At 37.5% G+C, this 19,650-nt stretch overlaps 1 protein-coding gene across 3 annotated transcripts in view; it reads right to left on the bottom strand.

Annotated features, from left to right (window-relative positions):
• LOC131694980 (transmembrane protein 214-A-like) overlaps positions 1-19,650 on the bottom strand; it is a 69,773-nt gene that overhangs the window by 49,820 nt on the left and 303 nt on the right. For all 3 annotated transcript variants that reach the window (XR_009306575.1, XM_058983517.1, XM_058983516.1), the window contains 3 exons: positions 18,047-18,869; positions 16,750-17,060; positions 16,533-16,678 (listed from right to left, as the gene is read on the bottom strand). Coding sequence is in view for 2 of the 3 variants with exons in the window: in XM_058983517.1 (XP_058839500.1) it covers positions 16,533-16,678; positions 16,750-17,060; positions 18,047-18,869 (1,280 nt within the window). In the remaining variant the exon portion in view is untranslated. The remainder of the gene's footprint in view (positions 1-16,532; positions 16,679-16,749; positions 17,061-18,046; positions 18,870-19,650) is intronic.

Raw genomic sequence — 19,650 nt, 5'->3', positions numbered from 1 at the left:
TCTGCCTGATAATATAATTTTACATACGATAATATGTGAAATACAATATTGTGATTCTTTTGATGTAAAACTCAGACTGAATGAAGTAGGGAAAAGCAGCCAACTCTCATTTTTACATGTAGTTGAATGTAAATTTATGTGAATTGGGACGCTTCTTTTATGTGTATTTTACAAGACGTAAAGTTACATGACTTTTTTGCTGTGTAAGATTTAACTATGTATACCCTCTAAGAACGGTTGGTTTCAAAATCTTCCAATGAAGGACGTTCGTTGGACCAATTTGGACAACGTCCAAATAACCGTTCAACGAACGTCCATCGTTGGACCCGTGTTGAACGATTTTGAAACATTTTTTTGGACTTCTCAGTGGGTATTGTTAACAGTCATCACCATATAAGTGTCCTGAACAACGATGGCACTCATGATGATGATATACTAGCGCCACTATCAAATCAGTGGTACATATATGAAACAAGCACTTTCTGTCACATTGCCCCCGGGCAACCGTTGTCTGATCCGGATTCATTCATGAAAATACAGGAATTTCCACGCTCTCAAAGAATTGATCGTAATAATATTGTGTGTTCTGTTCAAGCCATTAGGGGATTTGTAGAAGTTCGAAGTCGTTCCGAGAACTCCATTGCAGGTGTCGAAGCATCATGCTATAGGCAGAAATAACTGGATGCATATGGTGCTACTTCAGGGCCGAGTGATTCTAAAATTTTTAGATGAGCCAAAGATCCAGTTCGGGGGACTAAAATTTAAAATCTTCGGGATCTTTGGTTGATTCTCCGTATTAACACGTCGGGCTCGGCTCAAATTTCTCAAATTATAAAGTATCTGGTTCGGGTTTTGAAATTCTCAGATTCGATTCGGGTTCGAATTTCACAAAATTTCCATTCTTGGGTTCATGTCGGGTTCGGATTTTTCAATTTTAAAATGGTCGGACTCGGGTCGGGTTCGGGTTTTTCAAATATTAAAATTTCGGGCTCGGGTCGGGTTCGGGTTTTTTCAATTTTCAAGCTCTCGGGTTTGGGTTCAAAAAAATTGAAACCCGGCCATCTCTAATCCGTCTTTCAATTTCATTGCTTTCGTTTCTCTTAGTGACGAATTTCGCACCAACTCGAACAAATGTTGGCAGCACCCTCTCAGATTTTAATGAAACTTTCTGTACATGAAGACTTTGTCACAAAAAGCCACTTTGCATATTCAGTTTTTCCAAAAATGATCTAGACTGTCTTTTGAAAAGGGTCAAGCTTTTTTTACCAATTTTTTCAATTGGCTATAGTCTAAAAATGGCAAATCCTACAAAAAAATGTTGTAGGAGAATATTCACAAATTTTCGAATAAAAATATTGAAAAAATTCTTCATTGACTACACTGAAAAAAATAAAAATTTAAAGTCGATTTACAAAAAAAAACCATTTTTGATTTGAATGAAATTTTGTTCCAAGATAGATAATTATGTTCCCTACCTTCCGTCAAAAATTCATGTTGGGCACTTTTGAAGAAAAAAAGTTGTTTGAAAAAAACTTTACCTTGTTCAAACTGAATTTTTTTTCTTCAGTGTATTTTTTTCGAAAATTAAACCAATGAAAGTCATGATCATCTCAGGATCCATTTTCCCAGCTGCTAGTTGCCTGATACATGCAAAAAGTATCAGTAACGAATTTGTTATATATTCATAACAAACTTGAATGAAGACTGGAAGATCGGAATACTGGAAGATTGGAAGACAAGAAGACTGGAAGACTTGAAGACTGCAGTTCATTTATTCCTCTCAAAACTGATAAATTTTATGAAACAATTGACAATTTTTTCTAAAATTTATTTTATGTCTGATGGAGCAGCAGCACAATACAAAAATAAAAAAAACTTTGCTCTAAAAATAGTCTTAAAAAATTCTTATCCATGAAACAAAAATTTATGAATTAAAAAAAGAATTAATTACGATCAATTGAAAAAAATTAAGAAAATTGATTGAGCAGTTTTTCGGTAATCGTGATCACGGAAAACCCATTTTTAGTAAAACCACATTTCGAGAAAATCGAGTTTAAAATTTCAAATTACCACTGCTCTTGGTAGACGAAGCGTGCTTGGAAGCGCTGTACCTTTCGATCTATTTCTTGGATCTTTATAAAAATTTGGGAGTTGTACTTTTAGATAAAGTAATAAAAAAATCGATTTTATGAAATGAAAAAGTAGTTAACCCCTTAATAAAAATATGCTCAGTTGCTGAATTAGACAATATCTTCTCACAAACTGAGTTTTATTGGATTCTGAGATGATTATGACTTTCATTGGGTTAGTTTTTGATAAAAATACACTGAAGAAAAAAAAATAGTTTGGACAAGGAGGTTTTTTTTTTTCAAATATCTATTTTTCCTCAAAAGTGCCCAACTTGAATTTTTGACGGTAGGTAGGAAACATAATTATCTATCTCGGAACAAAATTTCATCCAAATCAAAAATTAAATTTTTAAAATCGATTTTTTTCAGTGTAGGAGTCAATAAAGATTTTTTTCAATATTTTTATTCGAAAATTTGACTAATTTTGTGAAAACCACTCCTACAACATTTTTTGCAGGATTTGTCATTTTTAGACTAAAGCCATTTGAAAAAAAATTGGGAAAAAAAAGTTTGGCCCTTTTCAAAAGACAGTCTAGATCATTTTTGGAAAAACAAAATATGCAAAGTGGCTTTTTGTGACAAAGTCTTCATGTACAGAAAGTTTCATTAGAATCTGAGAGGGTGCTGCCAACTCTGAATACGATTTGGCGAGAAATTCGTCTAGTATTGAATTTGCCGAAAATAGCCAAAAAAGATACAGTAAAATTAGTTTTTCGCACATTGTAAAAAAAATGTAACAAATATCTCACTTCAAAAGGGATTAATCGCTATAAGCAAATCACCAAAATGAAGACCATGGACCATCATAAAACATCCCAGAAGACATCATTCTGTACGCTTTACCGTTTTTGTCTGAATACCTTTGCGCACGTTTTTGGCGAAAAAACCACTGTGGAATGATGTGAAGAACTGCGCAAAATTTAAAAAACAATTATTTCTATTAAAATGTGTTTTTACCGAATTAACGTTACCCCCTCTCCCTCCCTTAAAACTTATTTGTGGGAACCAACTATTTTGTTTTGAAAGTCCTACGTAAAGCAGCCAAGATTTAAAAAGGTTTTAGAAGTCAGTGAAATTCATAGTCCTGTCACAAATAACACCCTATATCTCGGAAACCATAACAATTATAATGTAAATGTCTTCGAAAAAGATGTTTGTGATAAGGTCCTCTATAAGATTGATACGAAAATCATTTATCTATTTTAAAAGAAATAAAACGTATAACTCGCTATTAGGAGGACTAATCATTGCTCCGGTCAGATAAAAATAAGAAGGATCATATTGCTGAAATTCACAGTTTTAGTGCAATCTAATGGCCCACTTTTGGCACTCTGAAACCACTGTGCGATGGCACGAATCAAGCTAATGCTAGCAACATTCTAAAAGGAAAAATCGAAGAATTTCAATGACCTATTAGCCGGAAAACAGAACCACTTGCAAATGTGTTTGCAATGACATAATGGCAATCATTAAAAACAGTGTACTACAGTGCACCACTTGAGCTACCGTCGAGCCAAAAAGTCGACGACGTGTAGGTATGCATTCGTTTCAAAACCGATCACTGCTGATTACCTAACGGAAAGGTAGGGAACCTGCCTAGTGGTGCTGTCTGTATACCAACCTACTATCACCAAGTTGAAACGATTAACGCCATTGGCTTGTCCGTCGCTATGCAAGGAAGGAAGGAGTGCAACGTGGTCGAAAACCGGCAGAAAGAAATGCCACACATCACAGACGCCTTGTAGTTCGCGTGGTGATGTGTTTGCGCTGATTGGAAATGAGACTGCATGCCGGTTCGGTGATAGTTGATGGACAATTGTCACAAACCACTACTGGTGTGATATCGGCAAAATAATGAACGTGTAGGGTTTTATAGGTTTGCAAAGTTTTCAATATAGATAGGACAGAGTTTTATTGCGTAGAATAGCAATAAAATATAGTGGCAATACCTTACATGCATAAAGTTTATTCTGTAAAAGCGACAACAGTTAACGGGATATTTCACCCACTATAGATAATCATTAAAAATTGGTTCAGAAGCATGCATGGAAGTGGCAGAGTAAAAGTTGTTCAATACACCTTCTCCAAAAATGTAAATTAATGTAACATTATCAACCACATTTAAAAGAAATTTAAGTCACAGGGGGCGTTTATCTGCCAAACCTAGCAAAACGATATCAACTAAAATGGTTAAAAGAAGCTGCATAGGTATATACTATAACAGTACTAAACTCTATTTTAAAGCGTATTGTTAGGTTGACTTCAACATCCAAGCCCCGATTTCTTCACCCACGCTTAACATTCGAGCCAGGTTAAACTTTTGTCAAAAATTTTTACTCCACCCGTCAAACCTCTTAAATCAGTATCCAACCACGCGCTATAACGAACATCTTGTATTGAAATCACAGGTGCCAGTTAGGGCTAGACCTAGCATCGAGACAATAGTAAATAGATTACTATAACGTCAAAAAAGAAAGTTTACCTATACCGAAACCAAATACCTCGCGGGCATTAAAAGCTGTGACGACTAATGAACCGTTCTTCCTCGTTTCTCACACACATGATCCGACCAGTGGAATCAGCAAAGAAGCAATTTCCAGAAGTGAATAAGGGTATATTGACACATAGTGTACCATCGAGCGGAGTCAGCGTTAGTTTGTGGACACGCGCATCCGTTATATTATAAGAATGTAGGGGTTTGAATTTGATGTTAAAAATAATCCTAGATAAGAGTTTGAATTTTAGAAATGTTTTCACTACCGTAAATATAATTGCCCGAGAGTTTGTAAAGATTCGGGAAACCAACTGTCACAATTAAATTTGAGCAGATTCCAGACGTTCCGTTGTTCGTAGAACAAAGATCACATCAGAAGATGAATGCGAAAAATTTTCATTCTTTATTAACTGATGAGCTCAACGAGTTCGTACGAAATTTCCCCTCTAAGTGTTCTTTGAGTTAACTTTTACACCTTAATCACGTCACGTCACGCCAAAATTTGAGGTTTGAAAGAAGTGAATGGCTAATGCACATGTACCTAATTTTCTGTACATTCAAACAATTTTTTCAATGGTGTTTCGTTTCATAGATCAGGAAAAGCTAATTTGAAAAGCTGAGAAGTCCACTCTTTGTTAGCGTACCCTATTTGCCTCGTCATCTGTTCGTCTCCTTATTTGTCGGTACTGACGAGACTAGGCAATATATTAGAAAAAAATGTTGCATAAACGTAAAATCATTCCATTCGAATTATCAATTTATAATAGCTTTAAAATCCAACCGGTAGCTACAGCACCCATGAACGAATCCTCCTCGATCGCACAATATTAACCCGCAAGAGATAGGGAGGTAGGTACGTTGGTGTTGATGGTACCGCCGAGCATCCATTTTAGGCACCACTACCAACGCTTCGGAAAGCCTCCTCCCCGAACCATATTCTTGGTTGCTTTTGACACGTATAACGGCGCCGAGCTCTAATACAACGGGGAGCGTCACATTGGAAATTCTGTATTGATTTTTCCCAGCACGTTCTGCCATCAATATACGGCACCGCGTAGAATTCTGAAACTAAACCTGTGCTATGATATCATCCAGTTGTCTCACATTGTTGTACACCGTAGTATGCACTCTCCATTCATATAGATCGCATTCAGTGGTTTAATCAGTGTTGTCGTAAACCGCCACTAACCACCTCACCAGAACTATCCGTCGCAGCAGCATCTTCCTTGGTTCATGTTTTAAAACTTACAATATCTGTACAAATAAACTCCCAGGTATTGGCCGTCTGTCAACAGATAACACACAAAAAAATCTCCCAACAAGGGCAAAGAACTGGATATCTGCTGAATTTGCAAAAAAGCGGTGCAGGGTCTTCTTTTTCTTCCTCGGCTAGAACCCGAAAATCACACTAGCCCGCATAGGAGTCAAAAACACACCGTATACCAGTAGGTATTGGAATCTATGAAACAAGCGAATTGTAACGGACCGATACGAAATGCGTGTCTGTTCGCAATAAAAGCAGAAAATCAACTGAAAAAACATTATCGAGAATGTGTGGAAACAAAAGAGAAGAACGAAACGGTTGAAGCTGAAGCATGGGCAAGAGTAGGAGAGAGAATGGAAAACCGTCGTGTTGTCAAAAGCTGCTGTGAGATGGCAGGTATAGGGTAACACATAACCGGTTCACATTGATATTATACACTTTAAAGAAAAATTGAGCTGAATGGCTTCAAAAGATTATTCAATATTTTAGCTTTTTCTGATCATAAAGTGCCAGGAAATTTAATCAGTTTCTTAAGTAGTAGCAACCTGGTATTGTAGCTGGAACCAGCCATCCCACTAGATTAACTGGATTGCATTGAGTAATAACATAGAATTTTAAACTATAGACGAAATTTATTTTTATTGTTTCTTACCACTTGTCGTCTTCAATAATTGACAATAATTGATATAATTGTACCATACCACAACGTTTTTTGCGTTATTTGGGGTAATAATACAATATATGGTGGTAGTTTATATTACACAACGAAATCGTCGATTTTAACAAAAACAAATTTTCCGTGGAAGCTAAATGCTTGTGAACTAAACAACATATTGTCAACAACGAGATTTCCGTTACGCCCGATTTCTGAACATTGATTACTGAGCACTATCGGAGATTATACGAACATTTTTGAAACAATTTTGTTAGTAATATAGAAGGCATTCTGGAATTTTTGTTTTTGCAATTTGTTTTGTAAGTGCACCGTTATTTTCTTCGTAAATCGTGGGAATCAAATTATGATCATGTCCCATTTAAACGTGATGTGCATTATATTTATGCCTTTCTCATATAAAACGGTCGGATAAAGTCGCTTTGATCATATTGGCCACCTACGACGGTTCTTGATTCTATATAAACAGGAACTGAAAAATGCTCAAAGGGGAGAGTAGCGGAAAATTTCAAAATCGATTTCGTATTTTTGATGCCAAATGTCTTTAAAATGCATGAAACGTCGAGATTTTAGGGTGATGAGCCTATTTTGGCACCATTAGGGAGAGGGTCGCATTCTTTTTTGAACAACTTTAAAAGAAGCCATATTATCTATAACCTTTCTCAGAATAAAGTATCAGTGTACTGTTTCTTAAACATCTATATAATGCTTATTTAGCACAATTGCCTCAATTTTCAGCATAAATGAAAATAAATGTTCCGTTCTGTGCATCAATTCCCACCTCAACGATCCAATTATCGCCTCATGGGTGTGCCAATTTCCACCTCATCGAAAAACAATCTAGTTGAAACGCAATGCCTCATATTCCATTTGCATCGATTCTAACTAGGTATCCAGATCATGGACGCCAACGTGTGATTTGTAAAACGAATCATTCTGCTTTTTTCAGCCGATCAAAACAAACGTAAACATCACGCACATCAATGAAACTCATCAGCTGTTAGTAGAAGAGCGCCCAGAATTGCGCACGCAGAAAAAAAACCATTCGAAGGTTAGCAACTGGAATGACAAGTTTCACATCACACATTGCTTTCTCCCAATCCGAATTGTATGTGCAGATGAAAATAAAAGATTATATTAAACTGTGATTGGAACCAGAATAACAGTTTAACTGTCTAAAGAATATTGATCATGAGTGGGAATGTGCTTATCTTTTTGATTAGGACTACCCTCTTTAAAAGCTTTAACATGTTTCAAATTAATCACTGGTATCCCAAATGGAATGAAAAATATGTTTGGAAATGATTGTATAGGTTCTAACGCTCAAATTTCTATGAAACATATCGAGAGTATATTCTATCAAAACATGCCAAAAGCGAATTAGAATTTTTTTTTCCAGCATAGCATCTATAACCCCCGAATTTAGATTTTCTTTATAACAAAATACTACCAAAAATAGCTCCTCTAGGAGTGAATGCTTTATTTGAAATTTAATTCTTGACATTTTCCGTAGTATTTTCAATTTATTAAAATAAAAATGTACTGGTGTTTGCTCACATGAGAATATATAAAACTCCAATTTTCGAAAGTTTTGTCATAAGCAAGCTTACTCAGCACAGCTCACTCAAGACGACATAATGTATCAGAAAAAGAAGCAATTTTGTTTCGGAAAATTTGGTGTTTTAGAAATATTTCTAGCTATATGGAATCAAGGAAGATTGATTAAAATATGTTAAATTTTGCAGTATTTGATGGGTTTGGCGCATTACTTCATCTGAATATGTCTTGTTACATATTTTTCAAAAAGTCCTAATCTTGATCAGTTTCTCTATAGTCCCACATAATATCATTTACCTTAATCTAGAATTTTTTTTTGACTTTTTTGGAGTTTGGCACATTTTCGCCTTTCTCGTATAGAAAGGTTATACAATTACTGAACATCTCCAATGTAATCCCGACCCGGAGGGCCGAGTGTCATGTACCATTCGACTCAGTTCGACGAGATCGCAAAATCAGTACTCGATTCCAACGAACTAAACATTTTTGTGAAATAATGGTTAGGTTTAGCTCATTAACCAGTTCAGAACAATTATAGTAAATAATACGAGCCATGTTTTGGTTAGAAAATTGTAGTTCCACGTGTTACCACATAGAGGGCGCCAACACTAACTTTTCAACGGAGAGAGATAGAAATTAGGTGTCTTCTACAAAGTTGTAGAACAGGAATTTTCCAGTAATTCTCCCGGACATCTTGATATTCTATCTTTCTTTTATGAAGAGTTAGTTTTGTCGCACTCTATGAAGTAACAGGTGGAACTGCAAACGTGGCTCGTATTATGCACTAAAATTCTTCTAAATATACTATTGAAATAAACCTAATTATTATTTCACAAAAATGTATGATTGGTGGGAATCGAGTAGTAATACATAACCATGCGCTGCTAGGCCCCATGCAAGACTGACTTAGACATCACTTCGATAAAAGTGAAATAACTTCTTTTAGCGATGCGGATTGACTAGCAGTCTTCGACAAAGTTGTAGACAAATAAATTATCTTTCTTATATTCGATTAGCCTACGATAATACGATGCATACAGTGCCATCTAGCGGAGAAAATGCAGGCTAGTGAGGTTTCTCCATGTAAATTGTCGAAAAATCCCTCACAAACTTCAGGCACGTTGAACCATTAGCTAGACTTGTTCGATTTACTTCAAATTTGGAGCAAGTACTGCTGATGGGACTAGAAATCGACTCAGGGGCGGGCCGATTGAGTTTTCAAAAATTCATTCTTTTTCTGGACAGGCTAGTGTTTATGTATGTTCTATTTATAGTAAGGTTTAAAAGGCTTCAAAAGCCTGGCCTGTAGTGATTAGCACTGAGTAAGACTCACGACTCACGTTCGTGTTTAACCACTAAAAACACTCCTTACTCTTTTTTAGCCCTTCTTCCCCACGAAACTACATCAAGGTATTACTTCGTGGGGGGAGGTCTCATAATTTCGTCACACCTCTTTCTTCTGCTCTATCTCGGAGACTCACTTGGTTCATGAAATGGCTCGACCTTTGATTTGACTGCCGACTCTCCTCTTACTTCTTGTGTGCAATTACGTTGCCATTTAGGTTTCGTCCCCGTGAGCCGTTTAGATGTTGATTCCATAAGCCATTTAGCTCCTGTTACTGTGAGTCATTCAGCTCCCGGCCCTATCACGATCTACTTGAATAGTCCCCAACGGTGAGCTCACCCTACTCCGACCGATGGTTCCCCGACGGAGGAATTTCTTCCGACATCGATACCCGCTTCCTTGAGCCGTTTAGATCCCAGCTTTATCGAGATCGACTCGGATATTATTCTACTTCGACTGAGAGTTCCCCGGCAATGGAATTGCTCCCGGTAGCGGTGTTTGTTTCGTGAGCCAATTAGCTCCCATTTTCGTCACTATTCTGTAGAATAGTCCTCTGCGCGAATCTGAGAATTTCCCGGCGGTAGATTTCTACCCGATACCTATGTTCGTTTCCGAGAGCCATTTGGCTGCCCGCTTCGTCCCGATCAACTTGATCTAATCCCCGGCGGTGGATCTAGCCTACTACCCGGTAGGGTGTCGAGGTCGGTCCGGCGATTCCGGTGAAGCCTGACGTCCGGTTCGCTGGCACTCCGACGACCCGAACCCTGTGCTACGTCATGTACTACTCAACTGGTCCCCGACGGTGGACCCAGTCTACACCGTCGGAGAGTTCCCCGGCGGCGGAATTTCTCCCGAAACCCGATTTGTGGTTTCACGGCGTCTTTCTAGCCTATGACGCTACTTTGTTGGTCTCATTTCTCGACAAACATATGATTACGGCCTAAAAGCCGACTGTCAAAATCCACTTTGAATGCAAATTCCGGACAAACCGTTACACGCCAATTACAGATGTTGGTAGTAAACGAAAGATAACAGTTTTCTCTTTCATAAACTGTTGTGAACTGTGTTCGACTAGTAACGGTTTGTCTGGAATTTCCATTCAAAGTGGATTTTGACAGTTGGCTTTTAGGCCGTAATCATATGTTTGTCGAGATTTTAGGAAATATTTTTTTTTTTCATCTATAAAAATACTTTTTCATTTGCAACTTTGTTGAACAGTTGATTTGAAGTAACTTTGCTGAGTACCTTCAAAAAATCAAGTTTTTGTGATTTTCCCCAAACGATGAATTGTTATCACATAGGTTTGTTTATTCTAGAAATTTTCAGATACCAACGAACTACATAACTTTCATGAAATCATCAACTAGTTTTGACGCCAATTTTGAAATACACTCAAGTTTTTTTTTACGCGGTTTTTTTTTGCGCGGTATTTTTTTACGCGGTTTTTTTTACGCGGATTTTGAAATTTACACGGTTTTCATTTACGCGGATTTTCAAATTTACGCGGTTTTCATTTACGCGGTTTTTGAAATTTACGCGGTACTCATCGATGAGGTTCCCTTTATCGCGGATTCTTAAATTTAAGTGGTCTTCATTTACGCGGATTTTGAAATTTACGCGGTTTTCATTTACGCGGATTTTGAAATTTACGCGGTTTTCATTTACGCGGATTTTGAAATTTACGCGGTTTTCATTTACGCGGATTTTGAAATTTACGCGGTTTTCATTTACGCGGATTTTGAAATTTACGCGGTTTTCATTTACGCGGTTTTCATTTACGCGGTTTTCATTTACGCGGCTCGTATCCCCCGCGTAAAAAAAAACCTGAGTGTATAAGCCTTGCACGGTGGTTTCAAACACTAAAAAAGATAGTTAAAAGTATTTTCTGGCTATCGATGTTGTTTTCGTGATAAAGTCACTTCAGCAAAGTTTGGTGATGCTTCATTATGTATCAAGATTGACTGGCACCTTATGTATCTTTAAGGGTACACTCCTATTTTTAGACAACTTTTTCTTATAAAACAATGAAAAATATTTTTTCTTCTTCAACCTTGTTTTACGGTTAATTTCAAGTAACTTAGCTGGAAATTTTATTTAGCTATATATTTATACGGGCAATATACAGGGTGTTTGGTTCATGATTAAGAATCTCTCGAAGGGAGATAGAGGATCATTTTTGGCAAAAAAATCGTTCTGCACATATGTACTATCAAATCACAACCGTTAGGGACTATTTATAAATCACGTAACGAGAAAATTGTCCAAAATTGACTCCCCCTCCCTCCATGTGACAAATAGTCACAAATTTCTCTATCTCCCCTGCCCTATTACGTAACGAATTCTTCGAAATATTTTTTTTGTTCAGTAAAACATGTTACGTAACGATCTAGCTTACGCTCCCTCCCCCATGTGTCACAACATGTCACAACTTGTCGTACCCCCTCCCCCCTAAACGCATTACGTAATTTATGAATGGTCCCTTACAGAGTTACTGAACTTAATAAACTGCATCATTGCGATTGTTCATTTCATATCCCGTTCGGTTTTGATACTTTATCCCTCTTTATTTCGCTGCAATATAATAGTAGATACAAAATGACGTCGTCACATATGCGGTGGGTACAAAATCGTTTTTGCTTATGTAACGATGTGATTAAAATGATTTTGCGTCGAGACGAATTGATTTTAATTACTGATACGGACTTAAAGAAGGAATTGTAGAACTTGCTAAGATGCCGCATTTCGATAATAAGAAAGGTGATGTTTGTTATTTACTATTTTAAAGAAAATAATAATACACTAACTTTGAACTAATTTACTTCTAAAAGAGTACTAAATTCACTTAACTGCAAGATATTAGTACATTTTTATGCAAAATTTTCTTAGCTTTCCAGCGGAAACAAAAAAATATGATAAGTGTTTATAACTAGTATTAGAGAAAATAAGATGAAAATATTCAAGTTCACTAATCCAAACACGTGGAAACAAGAAAAGATTAGTAGACTAGAATGGGGTCAAATAGGTATGTGGGTACACTAGGTATAGGGCATTATCTTTGCTGTGCTATTACAGAAGTCGCTCATCTTGTGGGAATTAGATACACGGTAGAGAACATCGTTGACGACTGTCATTCTGGCTGTTACCGTGGATCAGCTGTATTAGTTACGGCGTCGTTTATTTATTTTTTATTAACGCATTGTTTTCGTCCTCAGTACAGCACATTTAATCAATATAAAAATATGTTAAGTGGGGTTTTTCTTTCGCCAAAATTAATGCTGCACACGAGTTTTGTATTAGTTTTTCGATATTTTTGTTTTTGGAAAAAATACGGACATCAACATGAAATCTGGCGACGACGAGGACACCGAAGAATTCATTCGCAAGTACAAAGCCAGACGCAGTTGCCGACACAACATGATTTTTTTCAATATTTCCTTTCGTGGTTTCATGATTTTTCACGTCACTTTATTTTTTGAATAATCTGCAGTATTAATACTCTTCAAACAAAAGATGAACCGGTGATTTTCTAGGCGTGTACATTGTTTAATTAAACCTCGAATATAGTGACCTATCGTATCCCCAGACATCGCAAAAAATTGTAACTTCGCCTTATTGGATTAAAGATTCAAAATATTTTTCCAGGGATAAAACCATTATTACCAATACATTACCGGATGTATAACGTTTCCAACAAGTGCTTGTTTGTCAAAAGCAGTGCAAAAATACCATCGCACGAGCTCGCCAAAGAAAACTGACCTACTTGACCCCACTCTACTCTATATGACATCATAGAACAAATTATGCAGCTTTTTCATACGAACAATCGAAAGTATTAAAATTACGATGTAAACTAGTGAGGTTTTCAAGAAATGGACGAAAATTCGTTAATCGCGAAGGGCTTAAGCGTTCGTATGTTAACGCATTTGTCACGTGTGCTCGCGTTCATGTGACTTCGCGTATACAAGACTGGATTTTGTAACCGTGTGGCCATTCCTATATACGCGTGCGTTCTTGGATGGTCACGCGGACCTTCATTCTGATAATTAGTTTTCGGTGTACAATTCACATTCTGACAGGGAGTAAGTTACCCCATATCACTAGAGTCCTCGGTCATGTCGCCATGTAACGTGGTGTCCAGTGGATATGAGAGCTTTCTTTTTTTAATTGAACCAATTGAAGGTATAGACCTAGTCTGCTGATATCAAGGAGAGAAACATCCGGAAGTAACCGATTCATGATCGTGCGACCGCGGGGGTTTTTAGGCATAAGGCGCATAAGCCCTCTCGGTCTCCTCGATGCATCACTATCGAGGCGTAATGCAATAACCATCTTAAAGCAATTGTCTGTCATAGGTTCTGTAGGACTGATGCACGCAATATGCTTGAAAATGTTTGCAATACCGTGAAACCCCTAGACCTTGGGGAGGGCACTTTGTATAATCGTTAAATTGAACCGTTATTCATACTTTTGATAACCGGGAGGCAATAAACTGTGCCGAAAATGATGAAAATTAACTGACTCGAAGAAGGCTCTACGAGAGTCAACCGCTCGCGACAAAGATACACACTTGAATCCGCTTTTCATAATACATATTACCATAGCTGAGAAACTGCTGGGGGTCCGAATTGGACTACTTCCCCCTATAAATAAAAAATACGATTCTTTGAGCAAAGTTTCGTGATTGGAATAGCTGTATCTGCCATACGGGAGCGGTGGGTGGTAAGCCTAGTTTACATTGTGTGTAACGATGGAGCTTTTCAAACAGGGTTGCTATGATTAATAAGAAAATCCACTTGATTTGAAGCCATGCTGCTTCTTTAGTTAATAACTTTTTTCAGCGAATTTTCACAAACTTACAATGTTCCACGAATGTGTTCAGTAGAAGAATACCTTTAGAAATATATAGTGTCCTCATGAATTGATTGATAAGGTGATTTTTTATGAATTTATTTTCAATTTTATCCGGTTTTCCATACTAATTTCCATGTAAACTTTGAAATTTTTGGAGGGTCCGTAGACACAACCGATCGGTACCAAAATTTGCATAATTACTAAGGGCTATAAAAGGAATCAATAGAGCCTGGTGGAGCTAAAAGTGAAAAATTGAACCAGTCTAGTGTATATCCCAACTAACTCCAAATTGGCGTCAGTTAGACATTAAATCCAAACAGTTCACATAACATGTGTGGGCGCCTAAAGCAACTGACCGACATCGAGTGATGTCTCGGTTAGCCAAGCACAAAGACTCTGGGGTCGCTGACGAGTATAGGGAATCGAACTCTTTTGTCATTGGAGTCAAACGACTGTGAATATGCAACCTTTATTTTTCCTAAAGGAAACAAACATTTTGCGCTTAAGAGCACAAAACCTAACTTAAATAAATTGGATTTGAATGTTTACTGTTCCACTCGTCAGTAATATAGTCTAGCTGATAGTAAGTCCTTAACGTGTGTAATCTGTCGAAACTTCTCGTGTATTTCCAACGTTGCACTTGTTGCGAGAATGCGGGTGACACGACATATTACTTTTTATCTGAGTCTGCATTATCAAATACGAGGTGTTATTAGTTTTCAATTATGTAACCAGATGGAGCCCTATGTACGCATAGGAAAAATCGTGTAAATTTACATCTCCTGACCCTGACATTTACGAGCATCACAAATGAAATAGTGTAATTTCATGTCACTGGGCATAGAAAGTAAACTTCTAATGTAAAATAAACGGAACACGGTTATATTTCGTCATTTTGTGCATTACGGTTTGTTAAATTATGTCATGTTTGAAATTAAGTCAGTGGCAAAATTCATAACGGTTCCCCAACCAGGAGTACCCGTTTAGTCAACAACAATGTTTGAAACAGCAAAAAATGCGTTTTTTGCCTTCAAACCAAAACAGAAGCCAATGCCAAATTTATTTAACATTTATAATGCATATATATTAAAAGGCTATCGACACAAAGAAACATGCCAATATAACAAAGATAGATGTACGATGGTAACCCGTTCCGATGAACGAACAGAAATATTCAACCGTGTGTACTAGACAATCTATATGAAACGCCATCAACGGAGCTGACTGCATGGACCCTCCAACTCCCCTACTAGGAGACTATTCAAAGAAATAAATCACGAACACAGAATCCGACGGAAACCTGATAAAACTCGATTTTTTATAATGAAGAACTTTTAATGCTTCGATATGCTACCTCTATACTTATAACCGTCACATGTTCTGTAGTATTGCCTATAGTGCCGCTATACGAATAACTGTGTTATATACTATGGCATTCCCTATACACCTGGGACAATTAAGCGTAGAGCGACAGTATATAAATGGGCCAATTATGCATAGAAGGTTATGTACTATATGAAGTTTAACCAACGACGTTTAATGTTAATGTCCGCTATACTAAATTGAGGTATTTAACCCTCCGGAAGTCGCGCAAATGGCTCACTGAATGAGCAGCCGATGGTGCGCTAAGACGATTTCGCTAGAGTTTGAGAGCAGCGTGCACTCAGTGCACTAGCGCGACTTCCCGGAAGGTTAATTGTTGCAAACCGCAAACTGCACAGAATCGCAAGTCGGGTTAATGTAGACAGGTAATTCCACAGAACACAGGACTGACTTGCTATTATAGGCAGCAAAAAGGCCAAAACATGTACCTACGATTAGAATAACAAAACATGTGATTTTATGAAAATTTTCGGAAGCAACGCTCTGATTGTTTACCACTGTGGATACAAAATTGTTACATATGCTACGATTTTATTTGGCTTGCTGACCAAATTAGGCAGCTGTCCATTTTGTATACTTGGTCAGCGAGCAGAGCAGAGAGAAGTCTTTGATTTAGCCACCTTGATTTGTCCAAGTGTATTCAGCAAGAATATACGCGAAATATTCACTTCCTTTTGGCGGTGGCATTATTTTAATTAATCAGACGTTTTATATCTGGAGACGATCCTAATACACCATGTCACGCTATTACACATGTCATCGATAACTCATTCATAAAACACAAGAAAATTCACAATGTACACTAATTGATCACGGTAACATTAAATTTGGCTCACCTGTAATATAGTTGTAGATGCCTTTAATCCTTCCACTCTCTTCCTGCTTTGTCCCAGTTCAACATTTACTGCCTGGATATCATCCAGAAACTGATGAAACAGTCGATCGTTGATTAATTTCAGCGACAGCTCAGGCGTTGAATTTTCTAAAAATTAAACACAAAATGAACGAGTTATTTTTGCCAAACACCTGTCAAACCTGGTCTTTATTTCTTACCGATGTGATTAAGCAATTCAACCGTCTGCTGTATATTCTTACGGTACAGACCTCGCCAGGCGGTCCAACACTCGGGATCCTCAATTAGGCACAGTATCAGTCCAAAGTAGATCAGTTCTGGTTTCGCAATGAATGGTATATTTTTGAACATTGTCGTGAACGTGCTGGAAGTTTTAGGTGCACTAAAAACATAGCGCTCGACAAGCAGTTTGGAAGCTTCCTCTAGGAGTTTGCTAACGTCTCGGCTGGCTTTGGTTTGTGTCGTCAGTGAGCTCAGGATGGTGAGAAAGTCACTGGATGAAATTTCTAGTCTGAAAAAATAGGAAAAAAGCAAGTTCTAGTTGAAAGCGACAAAGGTTGGGAACTATGAAGCTCTAATGGTTTGGATGTACATAAATGTAGTTGCGTTTATTTAAAAACGAATCTGCTTTATTTATAAAACTTTATACTGCCTTCAAAGCAACGTAAGGATTTTCTTAACGAAAGAAGAGTATTACTAAAAAAACAATTGTAATACGTAGTATGACACAGGCATTTTTCTTCATAACCCAGCAAACCATTCTCACATAACTGTGTCAAGCCAAATTATCCAGGTCAACAAAAAAAGTGTCGGGTGCTGCTCAACACCTAAATAAAACTTTTCTTCTGAGGAAGCGAATGATCGCTGTTCACTCAATGCAGCCGAGTGAAGTGTCGCAATCGATCTCTGTTGTTTTGTTTTTCGTTCAATTCGTAATTTGAGAAGTGATAGATACTATACTAGAAACATTTTCTGTTACTCTTTCAGTCCTTCGGTTTTGTCAACGCCTTTCCGACACGAGCATTTTCCATGCGGTTGCAACATTGCAACAATTTGGTGCGCATAGAAGCATGTAAACAGCAAACAAAACGAATTAGTTTCTACTGGCAAACGCTACATGTGAGACGGTTCACCACAAACACACATCATGGACTGATATGAACAATAATTGGCGGGGTCGGCGGTAAAACATGATGATGCGTTATGTTCTATCAACAAGCATGCGGTAGACTTGAGTGGAACGCCCAACTCCTACCAGCAGAAGGCAAAGGATTCTTCATATTTCCTTTCGATCATATCCATATGAGCCTGCCTAGTCCTAGTTTTCCGTTCTAAGCTTATAACTGATTCGCTCTAGAATACCTATCCACATTTCAATTCCATTGCTCCCGTCTTAAATTTGCCGAAAATAGCCAACAACAACGATACAATGATTGATATTGTTTGGGATACCATGCAGCTAAAAGATATATTCGGAGTACAAAATGATCTACTTACTTTGTTGTTTTGTGTTTGAATAGAATCTTGTGAATATATTCGTAAACGTATTTGCTATAGGTCTTGAGTTCAATAACCGGCACCATAAAGTCCTGCCAGATTTTCAGTCCAACGTTGAGATCACGAAAACCACCCTGTCCAAGTGCCCACAGCAAACTGAGACCAATGTTGCTACGGTTCTGGAACGAATTTCGTATTATCGCGTTTCGAGCTAGATTGTTGACGCATATTTGCGGTTGGTGAAGGGCAACAGCTTGCAGTAAAATTTTGTGCCCCATGTGGGGAAGATTTTTGTTCATATCTTCAGCCAAATTGGACAGCGAGAGATCGTAGAAAAACTGCAAAATCTGTGTACTAGCCGACGAAATGGATTGATCAATAATAGCTTTCAGCTCATGAGGAATCACGCTATATGGATACGAAAGCGATTTGTCCGCAAATATCGGATCTACATTTTCAACGCGGAGATGCTCGTTCAGAAATGCCGTTATTGCCTTCAGTAATAATAAATGATTGTCTTTAAAGCTTTCGTTCACCGCCCATAGGTGGGCACGAAGGTCACTGATGATGATCGCCTTTAAAGCGGCCTCTATATCCTTGTATTTAGGCTTTGCTTGTTGTCTCCTTTCTGCTTCTATTTTTTGTTTGTTCTTATTCTGGTTCTGCTGCTGCTGGGCCCTACCAGGTGATCGTTTCCGATCGTGAGATTGCTGTTTCCCATTTGTATTATGGTTATTCTTTCTCTCCCCTGTAACTTGTTTAGAATCGAACAGCACATCGTCCTTCACGTTGGCGTACAGCAACCGGATTTGATCCATTGTGTCTAAAATTAACCAACAAAACAAACAACTAACGTTGAAATATCGTGCGTTCAATGTTCAATCGTGCGTGTCACGCGCCACGGGTAGCTAAGCTAGTACTGACGAACAATGCTCAAGAATGGACGCAGAGTGCAGGTGCAACTAAATGCACTAGAATTAATGTTACACTCCCTGTTCTATTTCTCTTGCAAATTGCACCATTTGGCGAGGGGGGCATGAGTTAAAAAACCGGAGGGTCTTCTATTAGCAGGGGCAGTTTTAGTTCATACCGATCGATTTTTTGTTTTGTTTACTACGAAGAATGAAGAATTATTACATTATGGTTAGCCAAATAAATTAATATAAATAGTAATTATCGGTTCCACGTTTAATTTTAAAACGAGTACAATAAATATACCATAGGCATTCAAACTCATATAGAGTTTTCTGTGGTAGTGTAAAAAAGAGACTGTTTACATCCAAGTTTGAAAGTGAATCACAAATTACACCGATGCAGTGAGATGTAAAAAACGAAAATTCTTATTATACTTGATTTGAATATAAACCTTTAGTTAGAAAACCATTGAAATGTACGTTTCTCATATAAATTAGAAAAATTTGTATGTTTATTTGTGACGATAGCCTGTTAGCGTATTTGCCTTATATCAGAAATAAATTACAGAATTATTTTTTATTCAATACTTTTTAAACTCAACTTTTTGTGCTGAAGTACCCCTCGCCAACTGCACATTCGACTTATCCATACGTTCTTTCGAATGAAAAACTCGCCAGAACCGTTCATTC

Source organism: Topomyia yanbarensis, unplaced genomic scaffold (genome assembly GCF_030247195.1).
Source record: "Topomyia yanbarensis strain Yona2022 unplaced genomic scaffold, ASM3024719v1 HiC_scaffold_22, whole genome shotgun sequence".
NCBI lineage: Eukaryota > Metazoa > Arthropoda > Insecta > Diptera > Culicidae > Topomyia > Topomyia yanbarensis.
The sequence above is the reverse complement of the archived record's forward strand: the minus strand, read 5'-3'. Positions and strand labels throughout refer to the sequence as shown.